Genomic DNA, 16,065 nt, shown 5'->3' with positions numbered 1-16,065 from the left:
TGAAATGATTACTATATCATGATGCCTGAAATGATTACTATACCATGATGCCTGAAATGATTACTATACCATAATGCCTGAAATGATTACTATATCATGATGCCTGAAATGATTACTATACCATGATGCCTGAAGTGATTACTATACCATGATGCCTGAAATGAGTACTATACCATGATGCCTGAAATGATTACTATACCATGATGCCTGAAATGATTAATATGAAATGATGCCTGGAGGTTTAACTAGAAAGGAGTAGTAGGTTGTTACATCAATAACCATGTAGTAAATCAGATCACAAGCAAATTCACAGATTTAAATAGAAATAGATTAGTTGTTACCATGGCATCTAAAGCCTATAAATAGCTTCACTGTTTGTTTTCAAGTACCCTTTCATGTGAAAAAGGTATGTTAAACGTAATGAAACATTGGGAAGTTGGCTCTTTTGAGCAAATGACTTATTAAACTGAACTTGGACATAAATATATATATATATATATATATATATATATATATCTTTGTCTAACTTCGTCAAGTTCAAGGTTCAATAACCTCAGTATAGACGAGCTAAAGTATTGTCTCTTGAATCATTCGGCCTCTGTTAGCTATTGATATATCACATGTTAATAAGCAACACATTAGTAAATAATGTATTATTATTATTATTATTAGTAGTAGTAGTAGTAGTAGTGGTAGTAGTCGTAGCAGTGGTAGTAGTCATAGTAGTTTATTTGGCAGACTTACAGGTGTTACAGGGCAGTACAAGGTTACAGGGGAAAGAACAATATACATATACAGTGTATTTTACAGTAAGTGCAAATACTAGTAGAATACAATATGAGATAAGAAGTAACAATTTAGGGTTAGGACCATTTGTATCTACAATGGCCTAATAGTAGTGCAATAGTGCAAAGATAGGGCACTATTGTCTGACATGATGCTTAGGTCAGGCAAGTCCAGTGCACAGTAGGAGGGGTAGATTAAGAGATCTACAAGTGTAGTCTTGAGGAGGAGGAGGAAGGTAGTGAGAGACGAAGCAGTCCTGAGGTTCTCTGGTAGCTGGTTCCACCACAGAGGGGCTAGGGAGGAGGAGCAGGGAGCAGGAGAGGGCGAGAGGGGGTGTAGGGAGACACGAGGGATTGGAGGTGGAGGGGGCAGTGGTTAAGAGTGGTAGGCAAGAACAAGGGTCTTGAATTCAATGCGAGCAGACCGAGATAGCCAGAGGAGGGTACGAAGCAGATAGGTAGCATGAGGGCAGTGAGGTTGGAAGAAAACAAGACAAGCAGTAGAATCTTTAATGAGCTGGAGGGGGCAGATAGCCAAGGCAGGGAGACCAGCAAGGAGAGAGATACAGTAGTCCGATCTGGAGAGTACAAGAGCTTGGACCAGGAGTTGAGTGGAAAGTTGACCACTGTGTTGAGAGTAGGAGATGGAGACTAAGAAAGGGAGGCATCAAGAGTAACATCTAGGTTTTTAGCAGAAGGAGATGGAGAGTTTTTGCAAAATAACTTCGTGATTTACATTTTAATACCATGACACTTTTGTGAGAAAAGAAAAATGAATTAGTAAGAATTATTAAGATCATTCAAAAAGCTCTGGTACAAAATGTTCTGTTTTTTAGCCTGAGGAATCCTTTTATTAAAAACCTCCTAACATTATCTGAGAATCAGTGCCTTCATTATAAATACAATCTATTTGTCATGCATAATATTTTAGTCAAATGAATTAACTATCTGCATTGTTAGGGCAGCTCTGAAGTCATAGTCCTATTGTTCACTTTTTATGATATAAAACCTTGTAGCTCCTCTGTAAATATCCAGTATAATTACTAGAGCTAAAATGAAATAACAGACAGGGGAGATTTTTATTTATTGATGAATTAGTAAATGAAATTATTTTTATTGCACTTTTTTATCTGTTTGGGGTTTCTTGGGTTAATGGTTGGGTTAAAAAAAAAATCTGTATCTGAAGCTCTGTGTGTGTGTGTGTGTGTGTGTGTGTGTGTGTGTGTGTGTGTGTATATATATATATATATATATATATATATATATATATAGGGTATTATATATATATATATACCAGTATATATAATAAACACCCAAACGAGAAAAGCACACGTTGTTAATGTATAGATGACAGCATTATCATCCTGAAACAATGTATTTCCTTTTCTGCTGTGACAGCACTGGGTTCACATATTTAGTTTCACAAATAGGTATAATTTAACAGTTCTGTAGAGCTTATTTCCTCAAGTCTTCACCAGCTGCTGCGTTTTAGAGAAGCAGGAAAACAGAGTTTTATTCACACATTTGAGCTGGAAACACCCAGCCCATCAGAAGTTGTTTCCCAGTAGTTAAAAAACTGGTCACTTTGACAGTAAATGACACGTCACATGAAAATAATTTCTGGGTTATTACAGAAAGGGGCATTAATTATTGTGAAAAGGGTTACCTACTGGAAAAGTCATCTACTCTGACCACCTACTTATCCTGGTAACACTTTACATTAAATGTCTCTAATTACTGTGCATTTACATAGTAGTTCATTGGTTTATACATGTGTACTTGCATATAATTCTGATAATATTATGCATGGTTACAATGTACTTAATGTGCAAAGATTTTTGCCTGATATAATCCTAACCCTAACCTTAGCCCTAACCCTTTTCTGTTACAATTATGTACTTACATATATGGTGCAAAAAGATTTATATTTTAAGTGCATTGTAACTATGAATAATAACATTGTAATTACGCATGTATTTACTAAGTAACTACCATGTAAATACACAGTAATTAGAGATGCTTAGTTAATGTAAAGTGTTATCCTTACCCTTTGCCTTCTCTCCCTTCTCATTCCTCTTCTTGGCCCATAACCATGGCCCTAACTAACCATGAGGACAGCAAGGTTGTGACCTTGTTTTTTTTTGGGGGGGGGGTTGCATTATCAATGCTGATGCTCATGTAAAAATTCTGGTAAAGTACAAAAGACTACATTTTCTCTGTTAGTTTGTCGTGTAACATGGATTTGGAGGCTGAATAATACATATCAAGCAGTGATATAAATACTGCTTGAAACCTATGTTTGACCTTGGTAGAATGTCAGATCTGGTTAAGATGCTGCCCATAACCTATTCTGACATCAGCAACTCCAGTATGCTCCAAAACTGTTTTCCCCATTTCCGCTTTTTACCTGATAGAATATTGCAGATAAGCTATGATTAGTCCAATACTCTTGATGCCTTTACAGAATGCATTTGCATTTCCCCCTTTAAAACTTCTAGAAGATAACTATTTGAGAAAATGTAACAGCCTAACCTCTAACCAATAATATGCTAACCTTGAGCCAGTGGTAAATGAATGATTTAAAATCAATTGTTCATTTATTTTTCCAAATGCTAACACATTTCCCAGCGGTATTCAACCAGCCTTGTTCTGTCTCTTCTTGTTAGCTGTGCACCACACTCTCTGGTGGGTTTGTTCCACACAGAATGACAAAAGATGGTTTTAAATGAAGCGACACAGTGTGACAATACACAGGGAACGTCCGAAATAATGTCAGACAATATTTCAACATCAGATTATTCAGAAACTGATAAGGAGATTAAATTTGTGGCCGAATTCGACTTTGTTACTCAACAGAGTGTAAATGATTGTGCATATGTTGTGTCATGAAATGCAAATGAAAACCAAACACAAAGGATGAAAAAATGCAGTATTTATTTTTTTAGGTCGGATCATCCTCAAAGCCCTCATTCCGAAAGGAAATACATTGTTTCTGAATTTCATTTGCTAGTTTATTTCATATGTGTCAATTCTGCAAACATTTCGAATCAGCTGGAGCTATATTTGAGACTTTGGGGATGTATATTGTAATAACACAGTGCTGCTATAATTGTAGGTAGGTTCCTTCATTAGTTGGAAATGAGAAAAACTCCATTTGGGTTTCTTTTCCCCGCAACCACTTACACAGCACAGACATTTATTTATTTAAATAATTTTTAATTAAATGCAACATTAATCATAATAATACATCAAAATACAACATGAGAAGGAAACATGTACAGTGTGAAAGATGTCTACTACGCAAAACAAAAGCAGGTAGAGGTTCCTTCCTTATGGAAAATTAGACAGACTGTGTTTGTCACACAGACTAGTGTGTTTCCACATGGAGGTAATATAGCTTATACAATGCTGCATTGGGCATGCACCAGCACATTTCAGAGTACATGTGAGGGTATATGCAGGTCATGTTTTTTGACTCAGAAGAGATGCTCGAGAATAGTGATTTTGGACATAGCAGTGTGGCATTATGTAGATGTTTGGGCACATATGGATTATTAGACAATAACCAAATACATTCGGAAAAGCAAAGTGGGATAGTTTATGCTTTATCTTTCATGTAGTGCTGATGTACCCTTTAAGTACTATACTGTATGTATGTACAGTGACTCAAACAATCATTCCAGGGCTTTGTTGGCTGGGCTATTATTGTCCCACTGACTCAATTTCCATTGTTGATTCATTCTCTCATTGCTGGAAAATAGAACACTACCTTTGTGTACAGGGCAGCCCGTTTCGATAACCACTGCGTATTATAAAGAACCATAGGACACAGTATTTTCACCTATGACTGTTCCATGCATTGGAAAGCTGGGAATGTCTTCACTTTAAGGGGAAACATTTAAAATTGCAATTGGCACTTCATTGTTTAGAAACCAAAGACAGGCAAACCACCCTGCTTCCTAATCTGGTTCTGTTTTACTCCAGTACAGTTTACTGCTCTCTGTATCATGAGTCACTTTTCTTTTGTTGGCCACTGTTTCTTTTCCTGTTTTATCATCCTGTTTTACTGGAATTGGGGACAAGTGAATGACAGAGGAGAGATACATATATTTTATTTCTGAAAGAGACACATGCTCTGTACAGAAACCATCGAGGAGACTTTAGTATCTGTATTGAAACACGAGGTTGCTTCAAAGGGAAGAAAACTGAAAATGAATAATAGGTGCACCGGGGCATACCGGGGAGTATGATCACTCATGTGCCCATTGGATCCTGTCAGTAGCAACTACACTTAAAAATGTGCACAAAGACGTAATACAATTTTGAATTATACATTCATTACTCCTAATATAAATAACAACAAGAAGATGAAAACAGCTAACTTTGGGATATGTCACATTAAAAGACACAAACCATGTTGTGCCGTTAAGTCATTATTTAACCCTAAAACAAGGAATACACAACTTAGTTTTGAATAAATTGTTACTTTATATCAGTAATAATTCAATATGTGTTACTTTAAAAAACTTAACTTTTGTACTCACTTCAAAACAGACTTTATCATCCTCACAACAAAAAGTATCACCAGAACATTGCTTGAAGTATCTGGTTATTTGACTTGGTTATGGTTTTATTTGTACAGAAAAATACATGCTTCCTAAGTTTATTTTCTCAATCCAAAAAATACATTTTGGGAAGCATATGTTTATCTGTTAACATCATTTTTGTTTAATAGCAAAATAGTCATAACTGGTGTTTTTAGACATCACTAAAATGGACACCCAATAAAATGTCAATTGCGCACTACAACTTACACCCTTAAAGCTATGTAACTTTTCTCCACTGTCTGTGTTGGTACGAGTTGCCAAATAAAAACCAGGAAACTCTTCATCAGTCTGTAGAATTCTAATATCACTTGTAAATGAGATAACCCTTTAACTGCCCTGTGCTTCAACAGTAATGGAGATTGTGAGTAATCTTGCAGTGGACCCATCAGCCGGAAGAACACATGTGTCTAAACATGTATCCAGCATTCAATCCCTAGACATTGTCATGACATATAAATATCATGAGATCAGTCAGCCTTGAATCTCTCGTATGACAACTTGAGTGCTGTGAGAGTCTTCAGTGGATACTTTCAATCATTTTTCACGTATATCCCCTATCCAGTAGCTGTGTATCTCAGTAATCTATTTGAATAAATGAAAAGTCTTTGGAAATTATTTGGTATTGTGAGTATCTGGCAGCTGCCAGCGTTGATTAGCAGTACTATGGAAAAAATATTGTGATTAGATATGGTACCACTACCAGCACTGCTGATAATAAAATGGTGCATGACACTTCAACTTTGTCAGTCCACATGGTAAGCATGTTACACTGGTAAGTCATTTATAGCAGACTTAATAACTGGTCCAAGATTTGTGTGTTACATGTCAATATGCTGTGTGCAGAGGTTCTCTTATTGTATAAAAGATGTCTCTTCATAAGAGAACCCCTACACACAAAGTATTAATCACAAAAAAAAAAAAAAAAAAACAGATCTTGTATTCAGGGGCTACCATTAAACATAAAAATAAAAAATAAAGTGTTTTTTGTTTTGTTTTTTTTTAGTGTATGTAACAGGATAAGATGTAATGGAATCATATATGTTTATAATGATCTTAATACACAGAAGTTTGCTTACAATAATGCCTTTCTAACGTGATATTGATGACTTATACACTGGAACAAGCAATACATTTCCATGATATAGCACAACTGCATACCACTGCTTTGTACTATATAGTTGCATTTCTACTGTTGTGCCACTGCAGTGCACTGCAGATCATTTGTTGAGTGGAGGAGGTGGTCTGGATTATCACTGGAGTGTACAGTTAACACAATTGTGTATTTGCATCAACAGTGCGGCACATCTTGATATGTGAAATTCTTAGTAGGGGTTCTTACCTTTAATACACAGATACCGTTTTTTTATTTTTTCCTGTCTGTGGTAAAGGGATTTAATCTTAGCACAGGAGCATTTCTTGGGCGCTAATTAATTTCCACTTTCACCTACAGCCATATGTATCACACATGTATAACACTTCACCAAAAAGTATAAAATACAATGAACCAGTGTTCTTAAACAGAAAAAAGGGTGCGTGCGTGGTTTAAGAGGTAAGACACACAAAAATAAAATAAAAAATTAAAAAGTTTACGTGCAAAGGGAGGGAGCTTCTGTTCCTGCAGTTAAAACTATGTTATCTTTTACATTACATTACAAAACAAAGTAACATTAGGCGTTGGCCTGCTCTCCTCCGTTATTGTCTCCATTACACTGCAGGCTACTTTTTGCAACATGGTAGTTTTCACCAACCACAGTGCACGCACACAGAGACAGTGTTGCACCTTCTGCGCAGAACTCTATTGGCTAAATAGCAGGAACTGACTTTTAATAAGAACCCCAAACGGGGAACAGTATAGCTTTGCTATTGGTACAATCGCGATCCTCTACGGCGATTCCAGTCGTCACATTGGCTCTCCCCAGGTTAGCTCAGCTCTCTCCAGGTTCTACCCGCCTCTGTTACCTATTTCTGGGCATTTTCGCGGAAAAAAGGCTGTATTCGGCAATTCCGGCAACCGGGGAGGGGACGCAGCAACCCGATTGGCCTACAGGCTTCACATCTCTCCGCCTATTTCGAAAGTTTGTTTTTTGATTGGCTGATGAGAGCTTCTCACGTAGGATTGCGCGTGCAGTTTTTCGTATTCTTCATCGTAGTTACTAAAGTTTCTGGCCTCAACTCTCGCCCTATTCTGAAGTAGCCTTGTCGGCTCCGTCCGTATGTTACGTAAATGACGCTTGGGTGGGATGGAGTGACAAAGAGAGCGAGCAGAGAGACAGACAGAGACGGAATGAAAAAAAAATTCTGAGTTTGTGAGAGGGGGGTATAAAAACTGGTATTTGCGGGCAGTAGCGCTGTTTAAACTTGTTTCTCGATCTATAAACCGATTCTACACAGTCCAGAATATTACATTCAAGTTTATGGGGTTAAAAGAGCCGGCAGTTCTGTTGAAAACGTTTGATTTAAAATCGGGGAATTGGTAATTTTTCATTTGAATTGTTGGTTGGATTCAGCAAGGGAGCCGCCATGGCTGCTGCTGCCGGATCATTGAGTCTCCGCCTCAAATATGAATAATTTTACTGATATTTTAAACTAAAGTGTTTTAGAAAATTCTGTTGACCTACACTTGATATTTTTTTTATTTTACAGATGGACCGTATATATTAAACAAAACACTTAAGTGATTTAAAAAAAAATCTAAATTTAAGGAAAATACGGCATAAAATAAACAATAAAAATCTCGAGATACCGGATATTTATAGTTTTTTTTTTTTTGTTTGTTTTTTTTTTTTTTTTTTTTTTTTTTTTTTGACAAACGGTGCATTTGAAAAGGAAAACATCTGAAAAGGATGGTTTGAAGAAAAGGGAGATAAAAAGACTTGGACTCGCGCAGACATAAAGGGGTGCGCATTCCTAACGGGAAGGACAAGGAAAGTGTGTGTGTGTGTGTGTGTGTTTTGTTTTTTTCATTTTATCAATACTACGATTAATGCCCAATTTGTATTGAGAACATTACTACAAGAAATCCCGGGATAGAGTCAGAGACGGAGTCCATAAGGATCAAGAATGTCAGGACGGCCTAGAACCACCTCCTTTGCAGAGAGCTGCAAACCAGTACAGCAACCATCAGCCTTTGGGAGCATGAAAGTCAGCAGTAAGTATATTATATTTTCTTTTCATTTGTATATAAAAGCACATGTACATAAATACATACCTGTTTGGTTAGCTTTTACAGGTATCTCTATTACTTGCAACCCAGTGTGAAGCTTCCTATTTAACCCATTGTAATTAGTGTAATAACTAACAGTACAATTTAATAAAGACGTTATATTAAATGTTTTGCATATGTTACTTATTAAATATGTACCGTGATTACCTTGATTTTGATAATTGTTATGAGGTTTTTTCTTCAAAATGCACGATTGCTCAATAATATTGTAACTTAGTATTTTTTTATTATTATTATTATTATGATTTCCATGTACAGACGGTTGTGCAGGACACAGGACACAACTGCATTTTGTTTTTAAACCGCCAAATATACAGTCGATTTGATTGCACCGAGTCAGTGAGGTTCATTTGCTGCACAGTGGTGCGGCATCTGTAGGTCTGGAAAGTCTGCACTGAACAGATTTTTGTCCAGTTTATTGACGAGCTTTAATATAAATTCCAGTCGGGTGTGGGGTTTGCAGAGCAGGCCAGTAGTGCAGCAGTTCTAAGGTCCTGTGTACTAGGAAATCATCTCTTTTGATTGCAGTTACGCCTCCATGTTTGTCATTTCACCGCAACAGAAATATCTTAGGGTCATGCAGTTTGAAATTTACAAGATCAACATTGGGGCTGCCTAGTTATGTTTCCCAGCAGTGATTCGTGGCTATTTCACAGTGCCACTGGTGTAACTGGTATTTAGTTTGCAGTATGTTTATTTTTATTAATCTACATGCGGGTAATCTACGATTGCTGTCGTGACAAAAGATGCTTGTGACACACTGACAGTAGTTGATTGAGAAAGATAAAACAGTGGAGTAATACTAGTTCAATCTGTGTAAATATTAAATAAAACTTGGAACCCATTAAATGCTTTTCAGAAACACGTTACTGTGTCCGTGTATGCAGCAGCACTTGGTATAGGAGAGTACAATATGCATTATGTGTGTCACTAATTGAGATTAGTCAGTGAAGCAATTCCCATTCAGCCATAAAATCCAATGTTAAATGTGATTGTGTTACAATTGTACTGTTTTGGGGATAAGGGAAGACTTACATTTGACTTCTAATGAAATCACAGAAATTCTTCATTGTCTCAAATATAATTTCCAATTCATTCTAAGGAATGGGAATTGAAAAACAAGAATTTACCCCAACCCTGGCTGTAAGTTCTATAAAAACAATAATTAGTTTGTGTGTTTGTATATATATATATATATATATATATATATATATATATATATATATATATATATATATATATATATATATATATATATCTTAGCTCGATCGCTATTTAAAAACAAGCAAAAGGATGTGTTTTTCAATACATGACAATGAAGATTTTTTCATCATGGGTCTGAAAGACCTTAATTTTGATGAGGACTTGCATTGCTTGTTGGTTGGTGTCATGACCCAGAAATGGAAGATCGAACCAAATGATCTATATAATGTCACATTTTCATTCTCAGTTTAGCCACACATACCTAAATACAATCTCATACAAGTTCCAGTCAGTCTCCTTTGGATTTGCTGTGTTCTTGGGGGGAAAAAGTTAGTTATTTAAGGCCCTGAAAGAAGTACTTGCTGCTTTATCTCATTTGAACTGGAAAGGAAGGAATCTGTCACACAGCTAGGTAGGAGCTTGTTAATACAAGCAGCATTTTTTTTATGTTGAAACTTAATTTTTGCAACCAGTTTATATGATGCTGGCTGAAGAATTTCTCTGAGTGCGTAATCCAGTTTGACAGATTCAGTACTCGAATTAATATTGGACTGTCGTGTCATTGTACAGCATTTAACAGTGGGGGAGAGGTAAAGGTTGGCAGAAGGGAAAGTGAAGCAGCGTTTGCAGGGTTATATGGTAGGGCATGTGTTAACCTTCTATGAATACTTCACTGAGCATCTTGATAAATTGTGGGGTTTATTTGACCAAATTTTTCAGGATGATGTGGGGGTATTAGTGGCACACTGATAAAGTATATGTCTCAAAAGAGCAGTGTTTGAATTATTTTTTTGTTTAACATCTGTAGACAATAGGATAGCTAGTTGTGTGCAGGCTAGACTTAATGCTACATTAAATCCAACAATGATGTGAGTAGAATATTCTGATGCTTAAATATAGGTTGAATCCTAAATAACATGATGATTTAATTATTGCGCAAATAAAAAAAAAATATTAATTACCCTACTTCTAACTGTTTACATTTCTCTATCTTTTCATTTTTAAATGCTGCTCCAAAAACTGCATTTGCTTTTCTATTGGTTTAACTAAGTCAGAGTCACAAGACGTGCAAAATAAGTAAAACAAGTAACAGTATAGTACTTGTGGTTCGCTAATGCACTTTACAGAACAGTTAATGTGTTGCATATTTAATATGTAGGCTATGGCTGAAGTTCTTTAATCTTAAAAAAATAAACTTTATTCAGTTTAAAGATAAAGTTTGTGTTTGAAACACAGGGTTCTATACTCATGCCGTTCTCCACTCTTGTATCTTGTAAAGCGCTTTTTGATGGTGGTCCACTATGAAAGGTGCTGTATAAAATGTATTTATTTTAATTCATTATAAAGTTGACTAGTACAGTACTTTGTGTACTCAGAGGTGTTCAATATTGCACTGCTATAGGAGGATGAAGAATCTGTTGCTAGGCACTAACAGATTCTAGGGTTACCTTAAAGATATGTGGGGGGAAAAAATGGATCCGAGAAGGCAAATGTAAAATAATTTGAAAGGAGCATGTTGCTGCAGGTTGCATAGTTAGTTCAGCTTTGTGATTTTGTGACTTCAGAAAGGCCATAATTCATTATTGCGAATTTCATGGATATGGTATTGCTGTTGAATAAGTGTGACTTCAGGGGCAACGTGCTGTCCATGAGCACCTGAATTAGCTATGCAATCAAAGAACGTTTAGGCCTAAACTTAGCAACACTGAATCTGTACTAATATAAAAAGTTTGAATAGGAATTCCTGAGACACTTTTCTTATGGAAACTCCCATTTCCTGGGTTGTCTGAGAGATATCCAAATTTGTTCATGTCTAGCCTTCATGAGTCCTTTTTAAAAGGCAGTACGCCTCCTATTATACTGCTGGTAATGTCCTATGTTAAAACAGGAAGTGTTTCCAGTATGCCAGGCAATATAAAAGAGCTGCTGTTAAATAACCACCCCAGTAAGAATCCAGTCAGATTTGTTGGGGGAAAAAAAAAAAAAAAAAAAAAAAAGAGCTTTTCAGTAATAAAATACAAAAAATGTCTTTTATATTCACTGTTAAACTCTGAGTGGACAGGGGCTGCAGTTTCAGCGCAGATAGATTTTGTAATTGCAAAGTGTCCCCAAAAACCCTTTTGAACCTGATCACTATTGAAGACTGTGATGTCCACTCTCTCCGGGGAGAGATGAATGTGGCGTCGGAGTGCTTACTGACCCATCAGGGAGAGCATGTCTTCAACCTACAGTACATCATGTGTATGGTCAGCAGAGTTAGTAATACATTAGAATGGACAAACACTCCACTGCGATTGTGGTAGAACTATAGGTTTACTGCCCATTTAAGTTAGAAAACTGTGTAATAAAATGATCGTTGCTATTCTGAGATACTGACGACTGGCTTATAAAGAGCCTGGTCCACACCAGTTTTGGACTACCTAAACTTGCATTAGGTGGGGTAGTCTAAAATCATAGTAGTGCAAATTGCAGTTGTTAAATCAAACCAAATGTCTGTCTTTAAGAGGCTTTTTTTTCATATAATTCACCTCCCAACACTGATTCTGTGAATTGCATTGATGCTAAATTACTTCATACTTTGGATTTTATAGAGGAATACCTTGATAGACACTGACTATCGATTACCAATCCTTTGTAACTAACATGATTATCATTGAGCATTGCAGGTCACATGATTACTCATTTGATCAGCAAGCTTATGGATTTGGTCTTCTGCTAAATCGGTGTATTGACGTCTTCGAATTGGTTTTAAATTTCTGATTTAATCATTTAGTAGATTTAAAAAAAAAAAAAAGTTTGCAGTATTTAAAACCGCACCATTTATTTTGCATTTTTTATATTTTTATACACTGATGTTTTATGTCTAAAGTATTTAGTTATTATTTTAGGTAATCATTCTCCTTGATCTGATAAAATGATCCTGTACTGTTTCATTTAAGATGTTATCAAACTTTGCCTTCAGTATATCAAAGGAGAAAGTAGTCGAATATAGGCAGAAAACTTCAGTCCTTGAGTTGCATCAAAGATTTGATGGGTTTCAAATGATTAAGTGCTTAGGACCTGGTGTGTAGTCAGTTCAGTTATATAGGACAAAGTTGGAAAAAACAAGATCTGTACCGGAAGTGCCAAGGTTGCGTACCCCTGACCTAAACTTGGCTTGGCAGTTGGTTTGTTTAACTAGCTGTTCCTGAAAAGGATTCTGGAATGAATACCCTGCGGGCAGACTATTTCATTTTCTCTTTTGATAATGTTAATTTCAACAAGACATCTTTCACCTTGGTCCCACTGCATATTGTCTTATCTAATTTGCTGCTCTTAATTGAAATTGAATTTATACTGATGGAACGGTGTGTACTCAAAACTTTAAATATTTTTTTTTTATTATTATTATTAACTTTTTTAATAATAAAATGTTTAATGTTAATGTTTCTGAATTTCCATCACATTTTAGGGATTTTAATTCAGAGTACCATTTACTAATTGTGATTTTAAACAGTTGTAACGGTTCAGTGTTCATGTATCGAATTGCTTATCTTGCTCTATACCACAGTATGACAGTTGGTGAATGAAAATAATCTGTCCGCCTGACATTTACAATTTGACATACAGTGGATTAAGGTAATGGTAGTGTATTTGTTTTCATGATCGTCATGTTTTTACAACTACAATATAGAGGGGAGGGTGGGGGGCTATACTATGTGTGGCTTTAGGCCAGTTTACACTCCATTGCTCGTATAAACTCCATCGCCCAATCAGTATGTTATAATGCTAGGGCACTAGACTTGGTTGCGACCCTTTCACTTGACCCCCGTATACGGTTGTGTGTTTTGCTGAAATCCATTTCGGGCTTTCTTGCTGACTGCTTCCCAAGCATAAGCAACTGGTTTGAATAAGCAAGCTCGTTAGTTCGGGGAACTCTCTAGAAAATTGATTTTTATTCATGAATATTGTAACCCTTCATGTGAACAAACAACAGGAAGTCACAGTGAGCAGACCTGTTCACTTCAGTAATAGCTTTTCTAAAATATGGATTCACGATTGTTTCTAATAAAATATAGGAAGCACATTACCCTAACGCAGAGGTAGGCAATTATTTTATGTGAAGGTCTGAAATTCTTAGAGCAAGGTGAAGGTTTGGAGCTCATTTGAACTCTGACCCCTATCCCAATACCCATAAACACATAACTACACAAATATTACACATGTTGCTTTTAGAGCTCTTCACTTGATTTACATTTCTTTTTCACTGGTCTGCCTTTTTTGCTGACTTGTTTCTACAGGAGTTCTTTCCCTGCCAAAACTATAGAATTGTAGAACTACTGTATGTTTCCGTTTTAGCAGACTCAAACATTGTTTCACCATTGCAAAAACAATGCACGTTCAAGGGTGTGCAATTCATATTGCCCGACGCCCGGGACAACAAGATTTGTGTGATGGACAAGAAGTTTTATCTTTATGCTTTCTAGGGAGTCAAGCACGGTCCTGAAAACAACTGTAAACTGCGGAAGTCTCGGACGCACCAATGGGGGAAAAAAAAAGCATAAAATACAAATACACATTCTTTTAATTCACAAACCTTCAGTCACACACTAACAAATGTATTGTCTACAGTAGCAGCCCAGTAATGTTTGATGCTAGTTCTAGGAAGAATAGTAAAAATTACAAAAACCTTTTAAACAATTTTAGATTTAACAGTTTAGCAATTTTTATTTCTTTTTTTAAAAATCTATTTAAAATTGGGTGGTTGGCAGTAGGTTTAAAAAGGTATAGATTGACTTCATTATTCATTTTTTAAAAAATTATATTTTTAAATGTAGTTGTAGCCAATGATTTTTACCCAGTTTTCTCCCCAATTTAGAATTGCCAATTGTGTTATTAATCCTGGTTCACCGCTGCAAGCCACCAGAACCATAGTGCCGGAGGACAACACGGAGGCTACAATGTTGAATGACTGCTAACCAATTATAACTAAAAACAGTGACAATGAATGCAGGGGGTCAGAATAAGCCGGTGATCAGCGCAATCAACCACCTAATACTATATTTGCATCGGCTACTTTATTAAAAAAATATTAAGATTATTTTCGAGTATTGTCATTTAGTCAGTTTTTTGTGTTGATTATTGTACTGTAAGGTGATATATACTACATAATGGTTATAAATATGCACCAAAAAAAGAAAAAAGTATATTCCTTTTGTTGTGATATCATAACCATGTGTACCCAGGTGCTTGTGAGAGATATTGGGGGTTCATTTAGAGGCTGTACGCCTTTAAGAAAAAGGCGTGGTGGGATATCGGCTGTTGTCATGCAAATGCTTAAGTGCAGAGGTGCTGGATTGTTACACTCCGGTTTCATAGAACAGTTATTATGGTGACCAAATGTGTGTGAGTACTGTTGTGTAAAAAAAAAAAAAAAAAAAAAAAAAATGAACAGTTCCATCCAAAAAAATGTAGAATAGCGAAAAACAAACAAAACTGTGATTGGCTGCAAAGACAACAGGGTTAGCCAGAGATTGGATAATGTTGTCAGGTTGCTTTTTCTTGTGTAGGGTTTCCTAGTAACTCCTGTTCTGGGAGATGCAGTTGTCATTGGAAGTTTTAGGGGAGGCAGACAAGCTGTGCAGCCAAATTGCTATTCGTATTTATACACACAAAATCTGTTGCATATGTCAAATGTTTTTAATGCGTAAAAATGACAGGTATGCAGCTTATCTGCACTGCTGCTTAGAAGTAACTAGAAATTTTACATTCCATACATTTCTAATTGGCTAATACACAGTAACTTAAGTGGTAGGTCCCAAGGGGATTGAGTTCCAGGTGAGCTCAGTGAGAGCAAAGCAGAGGCACAATGATATGCATCAGTCAAAACAGAGCACGAATATTAACATGAATAATGTTCATCTTGGAGAACGAATTCACACATTCTAAACCGCCCCCCCTACAGCAGCAGTCAGTATGTTCTGCCGGTCCTGATTTGGCCTGCGGTCTGCCTATTCTCTACCCCTGACTGTTTGCAGGGATGTATTTGTTTGTTTGGTGTGTGGTGTGTTTTTTTTTAATTTATTTTTCCTTCTATTTTTGAGCTACTAATTTATGTGCAAAGCTCACACTTGCATGTATTTGGTCACTGCCAAGTAAGCTGAAAGAAATGCTGTAATGCTGTGTGTGACTATTTAGAAGTGCCGTGATTTATTAAAGTTAATCTCTAGGCATCCAAATCCATGCGCATAGACTACGCTTTGAAGAA

At 36.3% G+C, this 16,065-nt stretch overlaps 1 protein-coding gene across 7 annotated transcripts in view; it reads left to right on the top strand.

The window, feature by feature from the left end:
• The first annotated feature begins 8,151 nt into the window (after positions 1 to 8,151).
• The window catches only part of gsk3ba (glycogen synthase kinase 3 beta, genome duplicate a), a 47,162-nt gene continuing 39,248 nt past the window's right edge, over positions 8,152 to 16,065 (top strand). For all 7 annotated transcript variants that reach the window (XM_041259354.1, XM_041259352.1, XM_041259353.1 and 4 more), the window contains exon 1: positions 8,152 to 8,540. In XM_041259354.1, the coding sequence (XP_041115288.1) occupies positions 8,453 to 8,540 (88 nt within the window). In that variant the 5' untranslated portion in view covers positions 8,152 to 8,452. The remainder of the gene's footprint in view (positions 8,541 to 16,065) is intronic.

This window comes from Polyodon spathula, chromosome 9 (genome assembly GCF_017654505.1).
Source record: "Polyodon spathula isolate WHYD16114869_AA chromosome 9, ASM1765450v1, whole genome shotgun sequence".
In the NCBI taxonomy this organism is placed as follows: domain Eukaryota; kingdom Metazoa; phylum Chordata; class Actinopteri; order Acipenseriformes; family Polyodontidae; genus Polyodon; species Polyodon spathula.
The sequence above is the reverse complement of the archived record's forward strand: the minus strand, read 5'-3'. Positions and strand labels throughout refer to the sequence as shown.